This window comes from Lolium perenne, chromosome 1 (assembly GCF_019359855.2).
Source record: "Lolium perenne isolate Kyuss_39 chromosome 1, Kyuss_2.0, whole genome shotgun sequence".
Classification (NCBI taxonomy): domain Eukaryota; kingdom Viridiplantae; phylum Streptophyta; class Magnoliopsida; order Poales; family Poaceae; genus Lolium; species Lolium perenne.
In genome coordinates, this window is record NC_067244.2 from 249,960,772 (window position 1) to 249,982,779 (window position 22,008).

Below are 22,008 nucleotides of genomic sequence, written 5' to 3' on the forward strand. Positions count from 1 at the left end.
TGAAGCATGTGACTTGGGCATGCGCGTGAGCAGAGATCGTTAAGGCACGTGGAGCAAAATATTTTGTGGGCATGGCACGAAAATTGTGGACGTCGCACACCATTCCATGTGTGTGTCGTTGCACAAGAATGATGATCTTCATCCTCGATTGCAATTAGCTCCACATAAGCAGATTGTTGGCTTAGCCATTAAGGGACAGAACCTCCAAATAATGTTTGGACATAGGGATAGTTAAATACATATAATTTACACTAAAATTTATACTCATGTACTCCCTCCGGTCCTATTTAATGACTCGGATTTAGTACAAAGTTGTATTAAATTCGAGTCGGTTAAAAAAGACCGGAGGGGTATAACTTATTTTGCTATACACTTTTCCCATTAGTCATTCAGCATAGTTAACAAAATATTAAATGTTTCTAATGTTAATTGTATCATTTTAGTTGCAATGTTATTAATTATTAGACTTATCTTGTGCTAAACAAATTTATTTTGTAACAAAACTATGTTATTTTCTACGTGAAAAATGTACACATCCTTATTTTTTGCATTTGCATTAATTTTAAAATAACTTTAATAGTTTGGTAGATATATATATTGTGTATATTCTAACAAATATCTTAATAGGGAGATTTCTAGTGTAGGATTAAATAAGATTGTTTCTAGAACTTTTTAGAGTATAAATTGGACCGTTTGCTGGACTCTCTACCATTTTTTGTGGCTAGATGTGTCTTACAAGTTAGAATATGTTCCACAAAAATCCGATAATGCATTCATTATATATATATATATATATATATATATATATATATATATATATATTGAAAATTACTAACAACTAACTATCATAAAAATATTATGAATCCTCCAAATTTGGCGTACACACAACTTGACTTGCTAGGCTTATCATGATACATGATACCTCTATATACACAACTTTTCATGAAAGTTTTACAGAAAAAAGTGCATAATATTAAAAATGTAAATTTAGTTACCTTTGCTTTAACTACATCTAGGAGAACTCCCATTAGAGAGAGAGACTAACGATGTATCTAAATTCGGCATCATCGATCAACTTTGTTTGCTGCGATGTGATACAAGATTTGTGGTGCGGTCTTGATCTTACAATTGAATGGGGCTTTTATAGATATTTAATATTTTTTGAAGATAACAAATAATAATATCATAATGAGAATACTTAATTAGAACTAGGCCCTGCACTTAGGCCTCAAAATATAATTACTTATTTTCCAGAAATATGGTATTACCGATAAAGATTAATGCCTATGCTATAACCCACCCCCACCCCCCGGCCTGTGGGCTGGCCCTGTTAATGGATCAAGGTACTAATAAAAGGGACTAGCTAAAAAAATCCCTATACACCGACTAGGTCGGTGATTACCGGCTGCCGCACACCCCGGCACGGTGGGATGGGCCTGGCCCATAGAATGGTTCGACTTTTAGTCTAGTTTGGTCGATTTTCCGATGTTAGGTTTCTTTCCAAGTTTATTAGTTTCTGCCTGGATTTTTTTGGTTTTTACAAAACAAGTTTGTTTACGAAAAATGTTTAATTTTGAAAAATGTTCAGTTTTAAAAAAATGATCAAATTTGAAAATGTTCAATCTCGAAAAATGTTCAGATTTGAAAAAAGTTCAAATTTTAAAAATGCTCAGATTTGAAAATTGCTCAACTTCGAAATTTATACTACCTTTGTTTCAAAAATGCGCACTAGGGAAAACTGTTTAGCTAAAGCATTTTATACTACCTTTGTTTCAAAAATTAAGGCTTTTTTTTGAAAAGTTAAACCAAATAAAGTTTGATCAAAATTTAGAAGAATATATCAACATACATAATATTCTGTCACCATTTTTTTCAGCGGCCCAATTTTACCTTGGGGGAGGCAAGAAGCTCGAGGCTTGACTGGGCGACCTGGGCTGCACCACTTGGTTCACTTTACAGTTTACATGATCCGTTCGGGCAGGCACACTCCACTATCCACTCCCGCACCACAGCAGCGGCCAACCTACCGGCGGCGCGGACGGCAAATCCGACACCGGGACGGCGCTGATCTCTCTAGGTACCCGCCTTTTCCCTCTCCGGCCTTCCCCTCCTGCTCGCTCCCGCCGCGGTTCTTGGCTCCTCTGGGTGGTTGGCAACTGGTTGCGCTAGCCGCTGGGGGTTGAGTCGTCTGCTGCTGCCGCCTCCGCTGGCCACGCTCGGCAGGTGTTCGACCAATTGCCTCTGCGCTGGGAAAAATGCTGTTATGTTTCACCTGCATTTTGCTCCTCCATACGCAGTTCCACCTTGCTCTCCTCTGAGGAATGGCTTCTCTCTTGCTGTCTCTGTCAGCGCTGTTTCGACTGGCCGTGCACACGGAATGTTCGACGGAACGTAGGATGATCATTCGACTGATAATGTTGCCTACTTGGCTTTTGTTTGCAGGACTGATGGCGCCGGAGACGCACCCGCACTTGCAGCCACCGCCTTCCTGGTCGGCCATCCCACAAGACCTGGCCGTCCTGGTGCTCCGCCTGCTCCCCGCGTACGTTGACCGTGCCTGCTTCGCCGCGGTGTGCCCGCAGTGGCGTGCCGCCGCGAGGCTGCCCCTTCCTCCGCCGCTGCCGCTGCTTGCTCTCCCCAACGGCACCTTCTACAGCCCCCCCTACACCAAGCCCTTCCGCTTCCCTGGCTGTGGCTTCGCTGGGTACCAGAGCGTCTGCGGGAACTGGCTCGTCTTCCCCCGCGACGACGGGTGCTTCCTGGTCGACCCCTTCTCCAGGGCCACCGTGACGCTACCTGCTCTCTCGTGCGTCCGTCTCCGGCCTCCCAATGCGGTCGCTGAACGGACAGATTCAGATAAAGCGGTCGACGTCACATGGATGCATATCAGAGGATCAAACAATCTGCACATAAGTAAGCTAATCGTGTGCTCGCCAAACCTTGTTGCGGCGTTTGTTGGCTTCAGAGATACCACTCAGATTCTAATGTGCCAGCCAGGGGCCTTGTCGTGGTCAGTACGCGCGTACGATAGGTGTAAGACGTTCGAAGACATGGCGTTCTACCAGGGCAAGCTGTACGCCATTGCTGATAACGAAAACCTCCTTGTGGTGAACATCAGCGAGGACCATAAGACTGGCGATCCGCAGGTTTCAAAGATTGGTACGGTCATTAAGGGTGATCCTTGGTATTCAGTTCTGTATGAAGACGACGACACTACGCCAATGAAGAAGCTCTACCTGGTTGAATCATGTGGGGCGTTGCTGATGGTACGCAGGGCGATTTGGTGCCGGGTTACTGGAGAATCAGGTAGTAAGCTTGTTGCTGGACAGAGCGTGTTTGAGGTTTTCAAGGCTGACTTTGAGCATTCACGTTGGGACAAGGTGACGACCGTTGGGGATGACCAGGTGCTCTTTCTAGGGCGGTGCTCCAGGGCTGTATCTGTGTCTCAGTATGACTTCCCAGGTGATAAAATCTTGTTCTTGGATGACGACGAGTTGGATGACTATGACTATGAGGACGAGAACAGTTGTGTCAGCACCTATCACTTGAGATTCCACTGTGTGACCTGTGTCACTTCAGGCTATCCAGGCATATACTGGAAGCGTGGCGGTGATATGCATCTGGCAGCATGGCTCTTCCCTCAGGACCGGTGAGAAGGAGTTATACTGCTAGTCTGATATTTCTATTCATGCTGCTCCCAGTCCCAGCTTATCTGAAAACGGCATAGATGTTGAATGTTAAGTGGTTATTTTGCAAGCTGCTCACATGTTGTTATCTCTCTGACTATGGTGGTATGGTGTTCGGTGGTAACCGCTAACAAGCCGTGAGATGCATCAGTAGTGTATTTATCTGAACTTTGTTAATCTGTTAAGTGCCGTGCATCAGTGTTTGTCTGAACTTATTGTGGTGGTTAGTACTTGCTACTACTGTGAAAGCTGTTAGCTGCATCCGTTTTCAACTCTTGTGGCGATTGTTGTGCCGATGAATGTCGTATGGATGTATCCCTCGCTCTTTATCTGTCTGTTATCTTTTTTGCAAGAACTGTATGGTGATCTTTATTTTTCACCCTGTAGCAAGCAACTTTGGAGTGTTAGATTGTTCCATGCTCAAGCTGCCATGTTGTGATCATATCTAACTTGTGATGAACCGTGTGCACTTGTGCTGCTTGTGTGGTTTGACTGAACTTTTAGTTTCAGTCAGTTCTTCAGAGTATTTTATCTGTGCATTCGAAGTTAATTCGACATAAATCAATTCGAAAAGAAAAAGTCGGTATAAATCAAACTTGCCATTCATACGTGGTCAGCCAACCTGACAATCCATGTTTTGCGGGCGGTGGATTAACCATGGACCGCGGACGCATGTACTCCTAGTTAACTCGGAACCGTGTAGATGCAAAGATTGATATGTACTAGGAGTCGAATGAAGTGTAGGTGTGGATTTGGACTGCATGTGAGAGCATTTGGTGCTTATTTCATACTACTAGTTTAGTTTTCTTTCTCTACATGTCTCCGTACCATATTGTTTTTGTTCAGTATATGGTGTTATGTGGCTGCTAGGGTTTGGGGGGAGAGAGAGGGCTGCGAGGGCGCGAGAAGGCCGGTCGGGGGCCTTTTGCCCACGGCCGGGCAAAAGGGAAGGGATTTCCTTCTTAATTCTTGCTTGATTAGATTGATACATCTCCTCTCCATATATAGAGAGGTTTACTTGACTCCCAAGCAAAGCTTACTTGATCCCTAAGCAAACCCTAAGACTAACGGGCCTAGGCCCATGACGTACTCTAACACTACACCCCACCTGAACATGCATCTCGTCCTCGAGCTGCAACCTAACGATGATTCGACCCCACACAAACCTAACGCCTAAAAAACAAGCCTTTTACATCTCGGCCTATTGTATTGACCTGAAATAAGCTAACCCGAATGAGACTCTGACTCTTTATTTTTGACTCCGAACGATAAGGCGAGAATCCTCCCCCCGCCGAACTTGTGCGTTTGCAGCCCCTGGATCCCAAGGACACCATCGGGACCAAGGGAGCCCTCGCGGCGGCCGGCGGCGAAATGCAGTGGTGCTACGCGGTGCGCTTCTGTCGGTGACACCATGTCTTCTCCCCACCAGCTGACTGTCGATGTCGCGGACTTGGAGGTTGCTGCCCGCGGGAAAAACAGCATGTCCGCCGCCCGTGGGGGAAACCGCACGCCCAAGATCCCCGACGCAACGGACGAGATCGAGGTTCGTTGCGCAACGAAACGCAACTTGGAGGAGCTGCAGCTGCAGATCACGCATCTCCCGCACACGCCGACGCACTAGGAGGCCGCGCGCAGCAGCCTGCAGCCTCACCGCCGCTGACATGTGGCTTATAGCGATCCAAGCCGGAAGCGGTGACGGTGACGATGACAGAGGGAAACAGACCTGGTGGAAGGGCATCCCGGGCGGTGTCGATGTAGAGCCCGGGGCCAAGGTCGCTCCACACCGCCGAAAGGCAGGGACGGCGTCGGTGGTGGCAGCAGCCGCTGCTGCGGTGTTGGTGGCGATAGCAGCAGCTGCCCACCGAACGGCAGGGACATCGTCGGTGAGGACAGCAGCTGCAGCAGCGGCGTTGGTGGCGGCGGCAACTGCTGCTGTTGCTGCAGCAGCGTCCCGGTGGGGAAGAAAGCGGCCGGCTGCTGGAGAAGAGGGACCCTCGGCACCGAGGTAGGGCCCGGCCCAGAGATGGTGGGCAGCGGCAGCGGGGACTGCAGCAGCCCCGCGTCGGGTGGCGGCGATGATATCAGCAGCGTCGGCTGCAGCGGCCCGGCGATCGCGGCGGAGGCCGCCTGGTGCGTCGGCTGCCACGGCAGCAGCGCCGCCGCCGGCGGCGGCCCGTAGGGACCGGCCAGGAAGAGGCAGATCTCCTGGACAGCAGCGGTGAGATCGCGGAGGGCTACGGTGATCTCCGCCGGGGAGAGAACGGCGGGAACGTCGGAGTGCGGCGGTGGCGGGTGGGAAGAACTCGGTGGAGGGCTGAACATGATCGAACCCGGGAAAGCTGATACCAAGTGTTATGGTGCTGCTTGAGGGATGGCGTGAGAGGGCCGGCCGCGGACCTTGCCCACGGCCGGTGGCAAGAGGGAAGGGATTTCTTTCTTAATTCTTGCTTGATTAGATTGATACATCTCCTCTCCATATATAGAGAGGTTTACTTGACTTCCAAACAAGGCTTACTTGATCCCTAAGCAAACCCTAATACTAACAGGCCCAGGCCCATGCTAACACATGGGCACATGACCAACCAATTGATCATCAGTTGTATCATATCCAGCCATCCATGCTTCAGTTTCCAATTACTAACTAACAGGAAGCTGGTGGACTCATGTTCAGTATCTAGTATCTATTCGCACCTAAAAACACTGAACATGCAGTTCCAGTTCTTCGGTGGACCCCCAAGCAGCTAGAACTCCCAGTTCCAGAACCTAAAATCACTCGATCGATCCCAACGTCGGCGCTGAAAAACAGAGCGCTAGCTTCATTTGCTCCTTCAGTCGTTCGTTTCCTAGCCACAGTTCATCAATTAATCTGGGCCCCGACTTACTGGGCCGGCCTGCCAGTCCAAAAGACGTGGGGCGTCATATAGGAATTGAATTGTTCTTCATCATTTGGAATCTATTTCAACTTTCGGTAGGACCCCGATGAATTTCGTTGGAACTTACATCTTAACGAGAAAATTTTCGCACGCTCGCTATACAATGTGATTATCCAATCTAATATAAGTTGATAATAACAAGAATCTTGGTAAGCGTAATTGTCATGGAAGCAGTCAGCAAAATTAGACGATAAAACACTAATTCTCCAATGCCGCTTTGCTAGAACTATATGGTCAATCATCCAAGTAGATTCTAATCTGTATCCTAGTGTCGCCAATATTTTCGGTAATTGGTTTCATGTTATTGATCTCAGGTGTAGAACGCTTATTAGGGTGGGAACGCTTTCCGTTTTATGTTCGTTATGGCTGTGTAGAAATGACAAAAAAATTAATGAAAAAATTGTTTACTTTTGAAGGTTATGTACAGATGTACCGTATTTTCCGTTTATGGTCACCTCTATAATGGTGGAGAATCACGATTTCTTTACAGAGGTCAGCACACGTTTGAAGTCGGCGAGGGATATTTTTTTACTAGCATAATTTGTGGACTGGACCTTCCTTTTTTTATTTTAATTTTTGAGACATCTCAGATTTCTGAAGGTCCATGTGTATTTTTTTTTTGAAATCAGGGCCATGTGTATTTTAGTAATGCAAACAAAGGTCAGTGTTTCGAGTAATTGAATTACACACCCGACACCCAGAAACGAAAACGCGAACACGAGCGCAGCGCACGGCGGCGACAAGGACCAGCGCCGCCGCGAGGAGGCGCCGGAGATGCTGCTGGAAGAGCTGCTCCGCTGCCAGATCCAGGAGTGGTACCCGCCGTTCCGCCGCCACACCGTCCCCACCCTCATCATCCCGCTCCCCGCCGCCTTCCTCCGCTACCTCGCCGGGAAGCCCGCCTACCCCGACCCCGACGCCCCCGACAGCCCTCTCCCCTTCCTCCTCCCGGCGACCACTTCCGGCCGCACCCCCTTCCCGCCGATCCACGCCCACCTCCCGGACCCCGTCTCCCTCCTCGACCGCCACACCTCCGACCTCATCTTCGGCTCCTACGACGACGCCGACGACGAGAACCCGCTCCGCCCCGCCTTCCCGGACCTCGAGGCCGCCGTCGACGCCGCCATCGCCGAGCTCGGCGGCGCCGCGCTCCCCAAGCTCAACTGGAGCGCGCCCAAGGACGCCGTCTTCATGGCCGCCGACGCCACCGCGCGCTGCACCTGCTTCGCCGAGGTCGCCATGCTGCTCCGCGCCTCCGACTGCGTCGCGCACGACCTCGCCTCCGCGCGCTCCTCCTGCCACGACTTCCTTCGCGCGGATGGCGTTCGACGGAATGCTGCCGAGGAAACTGCTCCACCAAATGGCGGCATCGGTAGCAACGGTTCTGGTTCTCTCCATGATCCCAGCGTGACTCACAACGAGGGCGGCAAGCATGCCGCTGCTGCAGCGGACAGTGATGTCTCAGAAAGCAGCAGCAGCGATGACACCTGGGTGGACGATGGGTTCCAGTACTACCTCGCGCTCCGCAAGTGGTACCCGGGCCTCCGCCCCGAGTCAGAGTTCCGCTGCTTTGTGCGGGGACGAACGCTGGTCGGCGTGTCGCAGAGGGACCCCTCAGCGTACTACCCTTCACTGCCTGGGTGGAGGGTTGAGGTGCAGCCGAAGATTGAGGATTTCTTCGAGGATGTAGTTGAGCCGCAGTTTCCCTCAGAGAATTACACGTTTGATGTGTCCGTGAGAGCCGATGGACGGGTGAAACTGATCGATTTCAATCCTTGGGGTGGCTACACCTTGCCACTCTTGTTTACGTGGGAGGAGCTTGAGGAGGAGCAGCGAGGAGAGGACGAGCTGGAGTTTAGAGTGGTGATGCAGCAGGGGGCAGTGAGGCCAGGATTGATGACAGCTGTGCCGTATGATATGCTGGATTGGGGAGACGGGAGTGGCTGGGATGTGTTCCTCAAGAAGGCTGACAATGAATTCGGCAAACAGATGGCCACATTAGGTGAGGACTCCAGTAGGTGAACAACTCAAGTGATGTCTCTTGGAGTCTTGGTAATGTTCATCTATCAAACTCTAGAAGTAGCAACTTTTGTCAGATAGCTATGCAAATCACGGCAGTGTGTTGTTTTGTCACTTCTGTAATGCTGGGCTGCTAGAATGGGGCTTCAGCTCAGTTTTATCTTCGGTTACCTGACGAAACATATTTGTACTGGAAGTCTGTGGCTCATGGCTGAAACTGCAATGGATCAAATCTTAAACATGGACACACCTCCTTTTCCTTTGCTGTTTCATCTGTACTCGCTTCCGTTGTATCTATCCATGTATTTGGCATTTGAACTGACAGTCGAGACGATTATCATAGCATGTTTTTGGTCCATTAAAGGAAAAAAGTCCATTTGTAACCTTAAATTCTGCACTGAGTTCATATTTCAACCTCAAAGTTGAAATGGTGCAGTTTAGGACCCTGTACTCTTAATAGCATTCGATTGTTGACTGCTGCCAAGTTTTGGTCCCTTGGACTGAATTTAACCCCAGTATTAGCCATGTCACTGCCACATCACCCAATAGGGGACTGCATGTCATTCATTCTCTCTTTTGTCTCTCCGGCTCTCCCCAAATGCTGGCCAAGTAGGCTTATTCTGTAAGGTGTCCATTGTCTTATAGAGTTATATCGATAATCCTAAAGCTATCTGAGCAACCAAACTAACAAGTCATGACGTCATGCAGGATTGAGGCCCATTAACTTGCTTTGACTCTGTTATGTTAGGGATGTTCTGTTTAATATTAAGCAGAATAAGTTAGCTGTTTTGTCCTAAGTCCTCACTTAACTTCTTAAGCTTATTACTGAGGTCAAAGCTTAAATTGGGCAAAATAGTAGGAAGGTCATAAATGCAACACGAAGATTACAAGTTGTATTGTGCAGGCCTGTTTTCCAGATTTCTGGCAATGTCATGTATTATGATTTTTTTCTCTGAAGTGAATTATGATGGTTATTTTGGTACAGTTATTGCTGAGGGTGCAATGCACTTTTGTGCGCTAATGTACCAAAGGGGTCAAGAGAGTTACTAGAAATAATATCTTGGAGCTAGGAGACTCACTTTCTCAGCTTCTCAGCAATGCCTGAATCCAGATTCACTCATTATCATTGACCTGCATAATGTACTGAATTTATGTCCCATAATTGAAGAATTTGTGAGTTCTTTCTTAAGATATGTTGAGCTGTATCCTGCAGCCAATGGCAGGTGAATGCATGCAGTAGCATGCTTAGATGAGCACCTGGCTCATGTGACAAGGTAGATTTAGTGCTGCACAGGAATTATATTCACGGGCATATGACTACTGAATCTTACTTCTTGAATAAGTTTTGTTTTGCGGTGCAGGCTTGGACTTGAACCAGAGGGGTACATAGAAGTAACTACGAAGCAACAGATTTAAAGACGTGTTTTGATGGCTCAACGAGGTAACACTCTTGTCTCTAGACTCTCGTTAAGTCGTAGCCTCAGTTGCATATTGTACTGTCATTAATATCTCCTTGGCATTATAGAATACTTGTCAGTATGTATTCAGATGAAGCTAACCAGCGGGTGCTAACGTCGGCAAGGGGCAGCTAGCCTTGGTATCATAACATGTAGCTGACAGTCGTTAGAGAATTCAGATAAGAAATAAATCAATAGATAGTTCAGATAAGAAAGCCACACTAAAAAATCGATCTGCAGATGCTTGGCAGCAATATATTCCCATGCATCTACCTGATCAACAAGGAATAGTACAGACATGCACTAGTTGTTTACGCAAGCTGAGTATGTATATACGTATGTCTGTAGTCCCCGAGATGACTTCATATAATACCTGTACGTTGTCCTTGATATGTATTTCTACAGCGAGATGCATGGGGAGGAGCTCCATCAGGTAGGTGGTCTAGGGTACGTTGGTGCGGTACGACTGCTTGCACACCCATGTTTTTTATGTGCTTGCAATAAGTGTGACACTTGCAGAGTTGAGCTCTGCTTGCTAAGCCATATGAAGCTTTGAAAGGCCACTTCCGAAGCTGGAGCAGATCCTGATCCGTGTGAGATGCCCATAGAGTTTATCTACACATCCCCCGACACAAGTTATTCTTCAAGGTACGTGTGTGTAACTAACTACTTCCCATGTTTGCAAGATATGCATGGTGCTTTGATTCACTTTACTGCAGTTAAACTAGTTTTTACAAGCCTTGTTCACGAAATAGGTTTTGTAATGTCCGAAACGTTTATTCAGAGGTTTCCTGGAAGCGTTGCGATGTGTCAGGCAGCAATTCTTTTCCCTCGGACTGATGAGAAGGTGTTATACTGTTACTGCTATGCAGGTTGCTCCCAGGTAATACTATAGATGTTGTTCAGAGGTTATCTTGCAAGCTGCTCACAGGTTATCTATCTGACTGTGGCTTATATGGTGTTCACTGGTTCCGGTACAAACAAGGTTGTGAAATGCATTAGTACGTGCAACCTCTGATATGGCGTAGCTAGTCAAGTTGACGCTGCGGTGTGTTGTTCCCTGTCTTTCACGGTGCAAAAGTATCAGCTGGCAGCAACCAGAGCTATCTTTAATCAAGTTGCTAGGAGCTGTGTCAGTAATCCTTCCCTCGTAGTCCCACAGCAATCAGCCAAAGCAGAACTGATTTCACAAGTAGTAATTAATCCAGTTTGCAAGAATAGGAGATGCAAACCAAACGGAAACTGCACAGACACCCTCACGGCGAGGTAGCATGTGGGCGATCCTCTAGGAATCAGCAGAAAATTAGAGGTTGATGCTCCAATTTCCTGACCAAGAAGATCTCGATCGATACTCAACTCACACACAGAACTTGCCCCCCGCACCATCCTGTCGTTTTTCCGGTTTATCTTCATCAAAAACGAAGTCTGCCCTAGTTACATGGTCGTATGAGCCTTTATATAGTGGCAAAAGTGCATGCAAGCACTTGATTGACACGGATCTTCATCTAATTGGACTGCTATAATCTGGGACTGAACAAACGAGCAGGCTGGCCCTTTTACATCTCAGGCCAACCCATGACGCTAGCTTAAAAACACCATGTATAGCAGGAAAGTAAAACACTAGCTAATGGCAATCTGGCCCACCATTATATACCTGCACGGAGTTCTAAACCTGGGCTTTACCTCCTGCTTCGGTACAATTTGTACTGCAGTTTCACTATGACTGATCAAAACTCAAGTACTTATGTTGCAGTCCAAACTATTTTCCTTGTTAACACCAGTGTTCGCAGTAGTAGCTATAATATTTCCTCGTCGCCTCGCTGGTACCACGTACTTTGAAGCCTTCACAGAATTATCAATAAATATAAGACATTTTGTAGTAGTTATCTGAACTTCGTTACTCTTCTAAGTGCCTTGTATTTGTGCTTGTCTGAACTTACTGTGGTGGTTACTACTTAATACTACTGTGAAAAGCTGTAAGCTGCATCAATTTTCAACTCTTGGGTCGATTGCTGCGCCGATGAATGATCGTAAAAATGTGCATTATCTATGGCATGGCGGTCTCGTATTATTATATTGTTCACTATTGCTAGACCTACTAAACCGAAGTTAAAAATGTAAACTTTCCTACCTTTTGTACTGCAGTTTCACTATGACTGATCAAAACCAAGTACTTTTGTTGCAGTCCAAACTATTTTCCTTGTTAACACCAGTGTTCGCAGTAGTACCTATAATATTTCCTCGTCGCCTCGCTGGTACCACGTACTTTGAAGCCTTCACAGAATTATCAATAGCTTCATTGCTCGGTCTTTCTTTTTTACTTTCCTACCTTTTATCCTTTTTTTTGATCCATTATCACTCTCTCCTTCCTGGAATACATGGTGCATAAATTTAGTCAAAATCTAAACTTACCAAGTTTGACGAATATATAGAAGAGAATATCAACAACTACAATATGGACTGAATACATTATGAAAATATAATTTATGATGGATCTGTTGATATTGATTTGCTATTGTAAATCATCATGTGCATTTTTATATATAGATTTGGTCAAACTTAGCAAGCATTGAATTTTGACTAAAGTTACGAGACCGAGGGAGTATTATTTATTAATCTTTCAATTTTTGTTCCTTCTAATTTCTTTTATTGTTTTTCATGTGTTTCACCAGTAATTAATCCATTTATGTAATTTGAGAGGTAATATTTCTTAAATTGGTTTTCTAGAACAAATATAAGCTAACACTCTAGCATATTTTTGCGCTGACAAAATTAAATTTAAAAAATACAACTTGTGTAAAAAAATATTTGATGTCATGAATGTTTTATTTGACCATGCATGTGGAGTGATGTTTTGGCACCCGGGAGCATATGCTCCCGGTTTTTAAACTTCATTTTAAAAACACTTTTAAAATGTTGAAAAATTTGAACACAAAATTTAGTGTGTACATTTCAACATTCTACACGTTTAGAAAGTGGTTCCACAGAAAACCGACATTTTGAGTGTCATCTGCAAAAAGTCAAATTTTGCGGTAGAAAAGGGTTGTGCACGAGACGTTTTGTTTGCCTTTTTCATACAAGTCACAAAAAGTATCAGTTTTTCGCAAAACTTGATGTGCGCACGTAAAATGTCGATACGTAAGCGAGAAATTTTTTATTCGAATTTTTTAACATTTTAAAATATTTTTTCCGGCGGCAGGAGCATATGCTCCCGTGTGTCGAATTGAATTTCTGCCATGCATGAACCTTCTTATAGAAGGTAAAAACATGACCAAACAATCTAAGTTAATGTTCTTATGGTGGCACTCCTGGCATCTAAGAAATAACTCGATCTTGACAATGGAACATAGTGTTGAGCAGCCGGCCTTATTTATCCAAACCTATTTGTTTTCGTTTAGGCAGGTTATTAATGGAGAGCTTAATCTGGACATGGGAAGAAAGCACTGAAGCAAATTGGTGATGGTATGCCACATCAAGCAAAGGAACCACATACAGGCTGGACGAAACCAGTACACAGGGCAGGACGGCTGGTACAAACTCAATGTCGACGCTGTCTTCTCTCATGAAGAAAAATAATGGAACGTGGCATGCTGTCCTAGCTGACCATGAAGGAAAGGAGGTGATTTCAGCGTGGGGAGTACCGTATTGTCAATCAGCTATTCAGCTGACATAGCAGATGCAATTGCAATTTTAGAAGAAACCAAAGTTGTGTTACCTGTTGCAGCTATCCCTGTGATTCAATAAAGTGAAAGTAAGCAAGCTGAAGATGAAGGACACAAGCAAGTCACATTTGTTGTTTATCCTCTCAGAAACCAGAGATCTGCTGGTTCTCCTGCCGGATTATATAAAGTCTGAAAAATAAATAGAAAATTTTGTGGCGCATCATCTTGCTAGTTTTGGACAGTCTGTGCGTGGAGTGGGGGTGTGTTAGTGACTAGTGAGTGCGATTCCTCCTTGCATGGTTGAATTAGCTCAAAGAGATTGTAATTTTGCATGCTAATTCTCCGGCATCTGGGATTTAATAAATCTCAGTTAATTTCTTAGTCATTAGATTTGCCTTGATTTGTGCTGATATGACAGTTGTAAGGGCTGCAAGTGAGATTTTCCTAGTTATAAAAGGGCTGCAAGTGAGATTTACCTAAGTACACTTGGTGTTGTAACTGAAGAAAAAAATTAGACTATTGAATTATCTTTTTTTTCTATTGAATTATCTTTGATATTTGTGTTGTCCTATGTCTTTATAGACAGAGATAGTAAAAAAAAATTACCAACTCATATCGTTGAATTGATATGGTTTTTTTGAGATTTTGTTTTTATTTTTAGAAATGGTCGGGACTCGGGAGGCCTTTTCGGCTTTTTGGCAGTGAGCGAGCGCCTGGCCCATACAGGTTGGCTGGACCTTGGACGGTTGCACACCTGGTCAGTGGTCGGTCACACTCCCTTCAAGAAACCCTTCTGCTCCCCGTTCAAGCGCAACAGCAGCGGGCGGCATCCTCGCCGGCGCGGTACGGGCGGCAAATGGACCAACACCGGGACGGCGCTGGTGCGTACTATTACCCATCTCTTGCTTCTACAGACGCAGTTTCTGCCGTCCTCTCCTCCGGGGGATCACGTCCCCTCTCTTCCCTTCTCTGTCGGCGTTGTTTCCACTGGCCACGCACGCCGAGTGTTCGACGTAATGCCTCTTCGCGGGGTAACTTTGGCTGTTTAGTGATTCTGCGCGCGTCTGTGGTGGCAACCTGCATGATTGTGCATTGCGTAACCTGGCGAGTTTAAGTAGGATTTGAGAACGATTAGTGCCTTTTTAATCCATTGCCTGCAGGGGCAGCTGGAGCCTGCATGGTTTGGGTGTTCTTGGTGAGCAATTGTTCGGAGGGCCCGTTAACTTTCATACTCCAAAGTCCAAACTTAGTAGGTATACCATCATATTTGAACTGCCTATTTTCCAAATACCAAACTCCATGCATGAGTGACTCAGTAAGTTCACAGAGCAATCCAAATTGTCACGAAAAGGATTGTATGGTCAAAGACTGAAAGCGAGACCTTCGTATTCTACTAAAATAATCTAAGACTCCGTTCTAAACTTGCCATTTCTTTCCTGTCGATATTGAACCATTTATTCCTGAATTCCAAACAAAACCCAGTACCACATTTGGGGAATTGCTTAGCAGATCATTTGCTGATACTGTTGCCTGCTTGGCTCTGGTTTGCAGAACCGATGGCACAAGAGACGCAGCCGCACTTGCAGCCACCGTCATCATGGTCGGAAATCCCGATGGACCTGGCCGTCCTGGTGCTTGGGCTGCTCCCTGCGTATGCCGACCGCGCCCGCTTCGCCGCTGTGTGCCCGCAGTGGCGCACCGCTGTGAGGCAGCCCCTTCCACCGCCACTTCCACTGCTCGCGCTCCCGGACGGCACCTTCTACAGTCACCCTTACAGCAAGTTGTTCCATTTCCCTGGCTGCGGTTTCGCTGAGTACAAGAGCGTCTGCGGCAGCTGGCTCGTCTTTCCGCGCGATGACGGGTGCTTCCTGGTCAATCCCTTCTCCAGGGCCACTGTGACGCTCCCTGCTCTCTCCCGTGTCCGACTCCGGCCTCCAAATGCAGTTGCTAAATGGGCAGAAGAGGGAGGGGAGAAAGTTCCTGCTCCTTACGTCACATGGTTGCATATCAATGAATCAAAGATGCTGCATATAAGTAAGCTAATTCTGTGCTCGCCAAACCTTGTCGCTGCACTGGTCGGCATTGGAGACACCAGTCAGATTCTGATGTGCCAGCCAGGGGCCTTGTCGTGGTCTGTACGCGCGTACGATCGGTGTAAGGGGTTCGAAGATATGGCATTCTACCAGGGTAAGCTCTACGCTATCGCTGATGACGAGAACCTACTTGTTGTGAACATCAACGAGGACCATAGAACTGGGGATCCACAAGTTTCTCGGATTGGACAAGTGATAAAGGGTGATCCATGGTACCCATATCCTGAGGGCCACATTATTCCCTGCAAGAAGATCTACCTGGTTGAATCGTGTGGGGCACTGCTTATGGTACGCAGGGCGATTTGGTGCCGGTTTGTTCAACCTGGAGTCAGCGGTGAAGTTGTTGCTGGACAGAGCGAGTTTGAGGTTTTCGAGGCTGACTTTGAGCATTCACGTTGGGTCAAGGTGTCGACCGTGGGGGGCGACCAGGTGCTGTTTCTAGGGCGAAGGTGCTCCAGGGCCATGTCAGTGTCCCAGTACAACGAGTTGTCGGGCGATCGCATTGTGTTCTTGGATGATGACGAGCAGAACCGTGTGGACTACCTCTACGATGTGGAGTACAGTTCTTGCAGCGCCTACGATATCAGATCTGGCGCGGTCCGTTCTTGTCATCCAAAGATGTCCTGGAAGCGCTGCAAGGAGATGGATCTGGCGGCATGGCTCTTCCCTCAGGACGGATGAGAAGGTGCACATAGTGTTGTTTCTTATTTCTATGCAAGCTTCTTCCAGGCTATCTGACCGTGCTATAAATCAGTGCTTATCGTTGCAAACTGCTCACAGATTATCTATCTGACTGGTATGTATGGTGGTTGGTATGTTGTCCAGCGGTTCCCCAACAAGCCTTAAAATGATGTGTTGTTATTTATCTGAACTTTATTGTTCTGTTAATTGGCGTGCATCAGTGCTGTTCTGAACTTAAGGTGCCACTATGAAGGCTGTTAGATGCATACGTTTGCTGTACCGATGAATGATGGTAAAAATGTAGCGATGTTATATGTCAGTTATCCTAGTTATATGGTGGTATCTTCTTGTTTTATGCGAGAACTGTTTGTTGGTCGTTGTCACCCTGCAGCAACTAAATCAGGAGTGTTAGAGTATTTTTCATGCTCAAGTGGCCATCTTGTGATCATATTGAACTTGGGATGATGAACTCTGTGCAGTTGTGCTGCTTGTGAGGTTTGACTGAACTTGTAGATTGAGTCCTTCAGAGTATTTTAGCTACGCAGTCGGATTCAATTTCTTAGCCCCTTTCGCTGATCGAAGAGGACATAGATCAAAGTTGCCATGCATGCATTATGCCTACGTGATGAGCTACCTGACAAACCATGGTTTCCGTGCTGTGAAATCAAGTTTCAAAAAAAAATGGTTTCCGTGCTGTGGATTAACCATGGACCTGAAACACGCACGTAGTTACTTCGAAAAGCCATTTAGAAACATTGTAATGCAAAGATCCATACGCATGGAGCAGAGAGGAGTATAGTACTGGTAGTAGAATCAAGTGTAGGTGTGGTTTTGGACTGCACGTGAGAGCATTTGCTGCGTGTCTGCTCTGCTTATTCAATACTCGTATAAATTTCTCTACATGTCACCATACAATAAATAGTAGTACAGTATCACGTACGGACTACGGAGTAATACTAGCCCAGTACGTGGGTGCCACAATAGTGCAAGGTATAAGAAACTTGGAGGTAGATCTGAAAAGAGAAACTTGGAGCTGGATCAGATGGATCGGCTAGCTAAGCGGTTTCCAATACTTGTCTGGCCGTGTTTCCCGGGAGTATTTAGTACTTGCGGAGACCATGGTGTCCTTGTGGTAGTTAGCATGCAGTTGACGCTAGCTGCAATGCTTCATTGGTTGACATGACATTGTCAATTGATCATCAGTTCGTATCCACCCATTCTTCATTCTCCAGTTAACAGGAAGCGTGTGAGTTGTGAACTCATGCTCAGTAGTAGTAGCATCTATGCACACCCAAAACACTTTTTTCCCCTATGGATCTTTCCACGGTAAGGAAGGTTTAGTGATTCGTTTTTTGGAGGATTAATGGCTTAAAATGCCTCTCCACAGAAATAATATTCAGCCTTGTACAACAGCGCATGTAACAAAGGTGACACAATCACATGGTTGTGTGAACTTCCCTACCAAATTAGACAGGATCTAGCTGGTGCACGATCTTGCGACGTGGCATGCTTATCAAGAGGGGTTGGCTTTTGTCCATCTATCGCGTGGCCACGGCAAATTTCGATGGAATCTACATGAGAATGATAAATTCTCGGTGAAATCTATGGACAAGGCATTAGTCTATTCGATGCCCTAGTCATCAATAATAAACAAATTTGCAATATGAAAGCGCCACTTAGGATTAAACCGTAATTGGCAATGAAGAACAAAGTGTTGCTTTTGTCTTCATGACGAGAATATAAAATACTTGTTCTTCCAATGCACATTTGCGCACTGTATATGACCAGTCATCCAAGTGGCCTCGAGCCTGTATCTTGGTTGCTGATTCTTTTAGCGATTTGTTGCACAACATAGATCACAGGGATAGGATCATAATACGGGTGGATCTTATGGTCGCTATGGCTATATATAAATGATAGGATTTTTAATGCTAAAATATATGCGTGTAATTTGCGGCCATGAACTATTTTCTCCCTCGTTACTTGTCTTCTTTCTTTGCGGCTGTGTGGGCCGCTGCTGAGGCTGGTTCTCGTGGATCGCATCAACATGCTGTAAAGTTTTGAATCTAATGAAAAGTAAGCATCCTTTATCGAAAAACAAAATAGAGCGCACCCAAAAACATTCAACGGCGAGTTCCAGTTCTTGAATCGATTCGCTCCTAAATCCAAATAACACTTGGTCGATCCCAAGCTAGAAATGGATGATCTCGTTGCATTTGCAGGTCGGAGGCAGCGTTCTCTGGTGCCTCCTCCATCAATACGAATACGGTCGCGTCTGGCACGGCAGCGGCAGGTCCGGAGGCAGAGAGATTCCCGACGCGGGCGCCTTGAATGAGCGTCCCAGGTTGGTCATTCCTCCATGGCTTCCGTACGTCCACGCGCCTTGCTAGTCGTCGTACGTGCGTTCCCCATGCACATGCACGCATTGCCTCTGCTGCATGCGCGCGGCCATGGCCGAAAGCCAAGAGGAGAAGCTCTGAACGGTGCCTCTGCTCCGCCGACACGGGACAGCGCTGCCACGGACCACGGTGTTAGTTAATGCGCACGTTGCCCTGCCGATGCTTCCTCTGGGAAAGCTTGCTCCCTCGTACGGGGTCGATGGTGGTGCAGTGGGAGTTGCACTGAACGACGTTACTGCGCTGTCCATGGACATGGATAGATGGATGGACCATGCATCGCATGCAACGGCTGGAATCCATGGCGAGAGGAAGCATATCAAGGACGGAAGGGAAGCAGGAGGAGAGAATATAACTGAAGAAAGACGCACACGCATCCTCCTACTCCTCTCCTCCTCCACCGGCCGTGTCTATCGGCCCCAGAGCGGCCGGCCGGCAGAGCCACTCACGGGGCGATACGTGCACCGGCTCTGCAGGCTTGGACTGGACTAGTAGCTCGCACTGCACGCACGTACGTACGCAGGCCAGGGGTGCCCCGCACGCTAGCTAGACAAGCATGTGCTCGTGTGCGCGGCCAGGGGAAACGGCGGATGCGCGCGCCGCGCGACAAGGCCGGAGAAGAACGGATCGACCGGCACGTACGGGTGGAGAGATGCTACACTTACGGGCAATTAGTTACGTAAAACACTTACGGGCTGACGTGGTTTTCCCCGTAAGTTCATTTCGTAGGTTTTGCCCGTAGGCCTAGGATTATTGGTACGAGTGACGCGCGCACGCAAAGTCAGCAAAATGACGGCATCCATCCACGCCTCCCATGCATGCCTACCGAATATACAACCAACCACCCGTGCTGATTGCTGACTTCGTATGCGCTTCATTCGTGCAACTATACTCGTACATTTTTTTTCTTTATCCCTAGCCTCCCTCGGCGACTCCAGAGACCGCCCACCGCAACCAAAAAAATCTCCATCTCTTAGCCGTTCAAAACACCTCGACACTATAAAATTGATGCACTAATTAAGTTGTTTAAAATTAAATTCGAACTGATGGAAAGAGGCTATGTATCATATTTAAATTCTACACTTCTTGTCATGTCTAGGCAATTTTAGTCCTTAGAGTGGATTCAGTGTACATCGCAGAATTTTTTCTTTATTTTTTTAATACTGCATGAGCAGGGTCTCGTACTTGAGCAGGGTCTCGTACTTGAGACCACTTGGCTCTGCCGCGCGACAAGGAGACGAACGGGACCTGCACGGGTGACGCACGCATGTAAAGTCAGCAATATAACGGCATCCATGCCTCCCTTGCCCACCATATATACTCCCTTCATTCCAAATTAGTTGACTCGAATTTATCTAGATCTGTATGTATCTGAACATAAATTTATTTGGAAGAAGGAAGTAAAAAAACCAACCACCAAACGCATATTCGCACATGTTTCTACTCAAGCTCTCTCCATTTCTTCATCCACCAACTAGCAGGGGGTGGACATGAACGTAGGAGCACAAGACACACGTACGTGTTATCATTTTCTCAAACAATTGGCTTTCGATGTACTTTCCAAGAGGTGGTTTTCGACATGACTAGAAAGAGTAAAATTCTTGTTAGGATTGGCATGTCAAGTTGCTTTCTCGGACTTTTTTCCGGGCAACCCTAGCCTGCCGGGTCGCCCTTGTTGGTGACTCCGGAGAACCCCCACCACCACCACCACCAAAAAAGACCTCCCTCTTAGCCGCTCAAATCTCCTGGACGACACTGAAAGAGGCCAGCCAATGGCGGACGACGCCGGGTCATCCTCCATTAGATTTTTCTTTATTTCTGGCTCTACTCGTCTCAGTCACGCCCACCCCGTCGATAGCCGATCTATGTGTTGCTCTAGGCGTCGCAGGACGAACCCAATCCGGCCCCGGCCACACCCCATAGTGTTGTTCATCGCCAATCTGTGTGCCGGCCAAGATGGAGACTCCTCTACGCATGTACCTCCACCCCATGGCGTGCGGTTGCAGCCGGGGAGCCGAGGCATTTCAGACTTCTTTGTCAGCGATCCACACGGACAAGCGTAAGCCGAACTTCTTTTCGTGCGGCCTCAACAAGGTGCGTAGTGAAGCCGGATCTTCGCCGGCTACATCACGATTATCATAGTGATGGCGGGGGAATGTCAACGCAATCAAGATTGGAAGGTTAGAAGGCCTTGATGGCTTGTGCCTATTTCGAGACTAGTAGTATATGGTGGAGGTAGGGTTTTGGATGCAATAAAGATGATGCTTCCTATGCCCGTTTGCACGAGCACAATTTCTTTTGTGGAAATGATGTTCACTTCAAATCTTCAGGCGTGTCTAGCGATTAGCGATAAATGTCCTAGAAAAGTGGTGCTCTTCACTCTAGGTCTAATCTTCATTGGTTGTACATAGTAATGTCAAGCTTCTTGTCGTTTTCTTGTTAAAGGTATTGTCTAGAGAGGTCAGACTTTTCTCCAGGGTGGAAACTTGTGATCTTATTTTCTGGTTAGGGTGGGTGGCAACGATGACCGTGAATTGTACTCTTTCTCGCGGCGTCGCAAGTGGCAAACCTCTTTTGCGGTCCAAGTGTTGTCATTATTGGTGGTAGTTTGGGTATGTTGCTGCATGTCTTTAATCACTACGGTGTGGAATCTTTTTCTATTTTTTATTTAATTTTTTTAACCGTGTGTATTTTTTTTATGTCTCGACAATTTCTTTTCATTAGATTGAGGTAAAAAATATGTATGACTGGTATCCTCTTGGTATTGATATATTTCTTTAATCGAAATAAAATACGCATGCAAGCATGCAGAATACCGGGCAAATTGCATGGATGTGCATGCCCGTTATATCCGCGAATCGATACAGCTTGCGTTGCATTCTCTCGAGCGTACGCACGTACCGCGTGCCACTGCGCCGGCCGCCTGGCTCTCCTCCATCGATCTCGGATCAACCCCCACGTAGACGTAGCTCGTGCCGCCCGCCCGGCCCCAGATGCTAGTGGCCTGCATGCATGCAATTACTGCCGTTTCAAATCAAAACCCGGTCACCATGCATGGACGGGCGCTCGCCTGCTAGCTGC

General features: G+C 46.8%; 3 protein-coding genes and 1 long non-coding RNA gene across 6 annotated transcripts; all 4 read left to right on the forward strand.

Moving 5' to 3' along the window:
• The first annotated feature begins 1,911 nt into the window (after positions 1 to 1,911).
• Positions 1,912 to 4,026, forward strand: LOC127327596 (uncharacterized). Its single transcript, XM_051354372.2, has 2 exons — positions 1,912 to 2,077; positions 2,443 to 4,026. Exon 2 carries the CDS (start codon positions 2,448 to 2,450, stop codon positions 3,651 to 3,653), a length of 1,206 nt encoding a protein of 401 aa, XP_051210332.1. The 5' UTR covers positions 1,912 to 2,077; positions 2,443 to 2,447; the 3' UTR covers positions 3,654 to 4,026.
• Positions 4,027 to 7,308: 3,282 nt separating this feature from the next.
• On the forward strand, positions 7,309 to 8,879 carry LOC127327598 (uncharacterized). Its single transcript, XM_051354373.1, has one exon. The coding sequence runs from the start codon at positions 7,394 to 7,396 to the stop codon at positions 8,639 to 8,641; it is 1,248 nt and encodes a 415-aa protein (XP_051210333.1). The 5' UTR covers positions 7,309 to 7,393; the 3' UTR covers positions 8,642 to 8,879.
• A 693-nt stretch (positions 8,880 to 9,572) lies between these two features.
• On the forward strand, positions 9,573 to 14,197 carry LOC139835032 (uncharacterized). 2 transcript variants are annotated; one of them, XR_011750739.1, is made up of 3 exons: positions 9,573 to 10,743; positions 10,851 to 10,978; positions 13,494 to 14,197. It is a non-coding gene; the product is annotated as an uncharacterized lncRNA (long non-coding RNA). The 2 variants fall into 2 exon arrangements; XR_011750738.1 differs by having other exon boundaries at positions 10,880 to 10,978.
• Positions 14,198 to 14,500: 303 nt separating this feature from the next.
• LOC127327599 (uncharacterized) lies at positions 14,501 to 16,907 on the forward strand. Of its 2 annotated transcripts, XM_051354374.1 has the most exons (3): positions 14,501 to 14,638; positions 14,918 to 15,010; positions 15,309 to 16,907. In XM_051354374.1, exons 1-3 carry the CDS (start codon positions 14,614 to 14,616, stop codon positions 16,529 to 16,531), a joined length of 1,341 nt encoding a protein of 446 aa, XP_051210334.1. In that variant the 5' UTR covers positions 14,501 to 14,613; the 3' UTR covers positions 16,532 to 16,907. The 2 variants fall into 2 exon arrangements, with proteins under 2 accessions (XP_051210334.1, XP_051210335.1); XM_051354375.1 differs by lacking the exon at positions 14,918 to 15,010.
• Positions 16,908 to 22,008: the final 5,101 nt, after the last annotated feature.

Bases quoted from the DNA above. Each gene is read 5' to 3' on its own strand.
- LOC127327596 (XM_051354372.2), top strand. From the start codon at position 2,448: ATGGCGCCGGAGACGCACCCGCACTTGCAGCCACCGCCTTCCTGGTCG.
- LOC127327598 (XM_051354373.1), top strand. From the start codon at position 7,394: ATGCTGCTGGAAGAGCTGCTCCGCTGCCAGATCCAGGAGTGGTACCCG.
- LOC127327599 (XM_051354374.1), top strand. From the start codon at position 14,614: ATGGACCAACACCGGGACGGCGCTG. The intron at 14,639-14,917 runs GTGCGTACTATT...CATTGCCTGCAG, and splicing joins CCAACACCGGGACGGCGCTG to GGGCAGCTGGAGCCTGCATG. The intron at 15,011-15,308 runs GTATACCATCAT...TCTGGTTTGCAG, and splicing joins CCAAAGTCCAAACTTAGTAG to AACCGATGGCACAAGAGACG.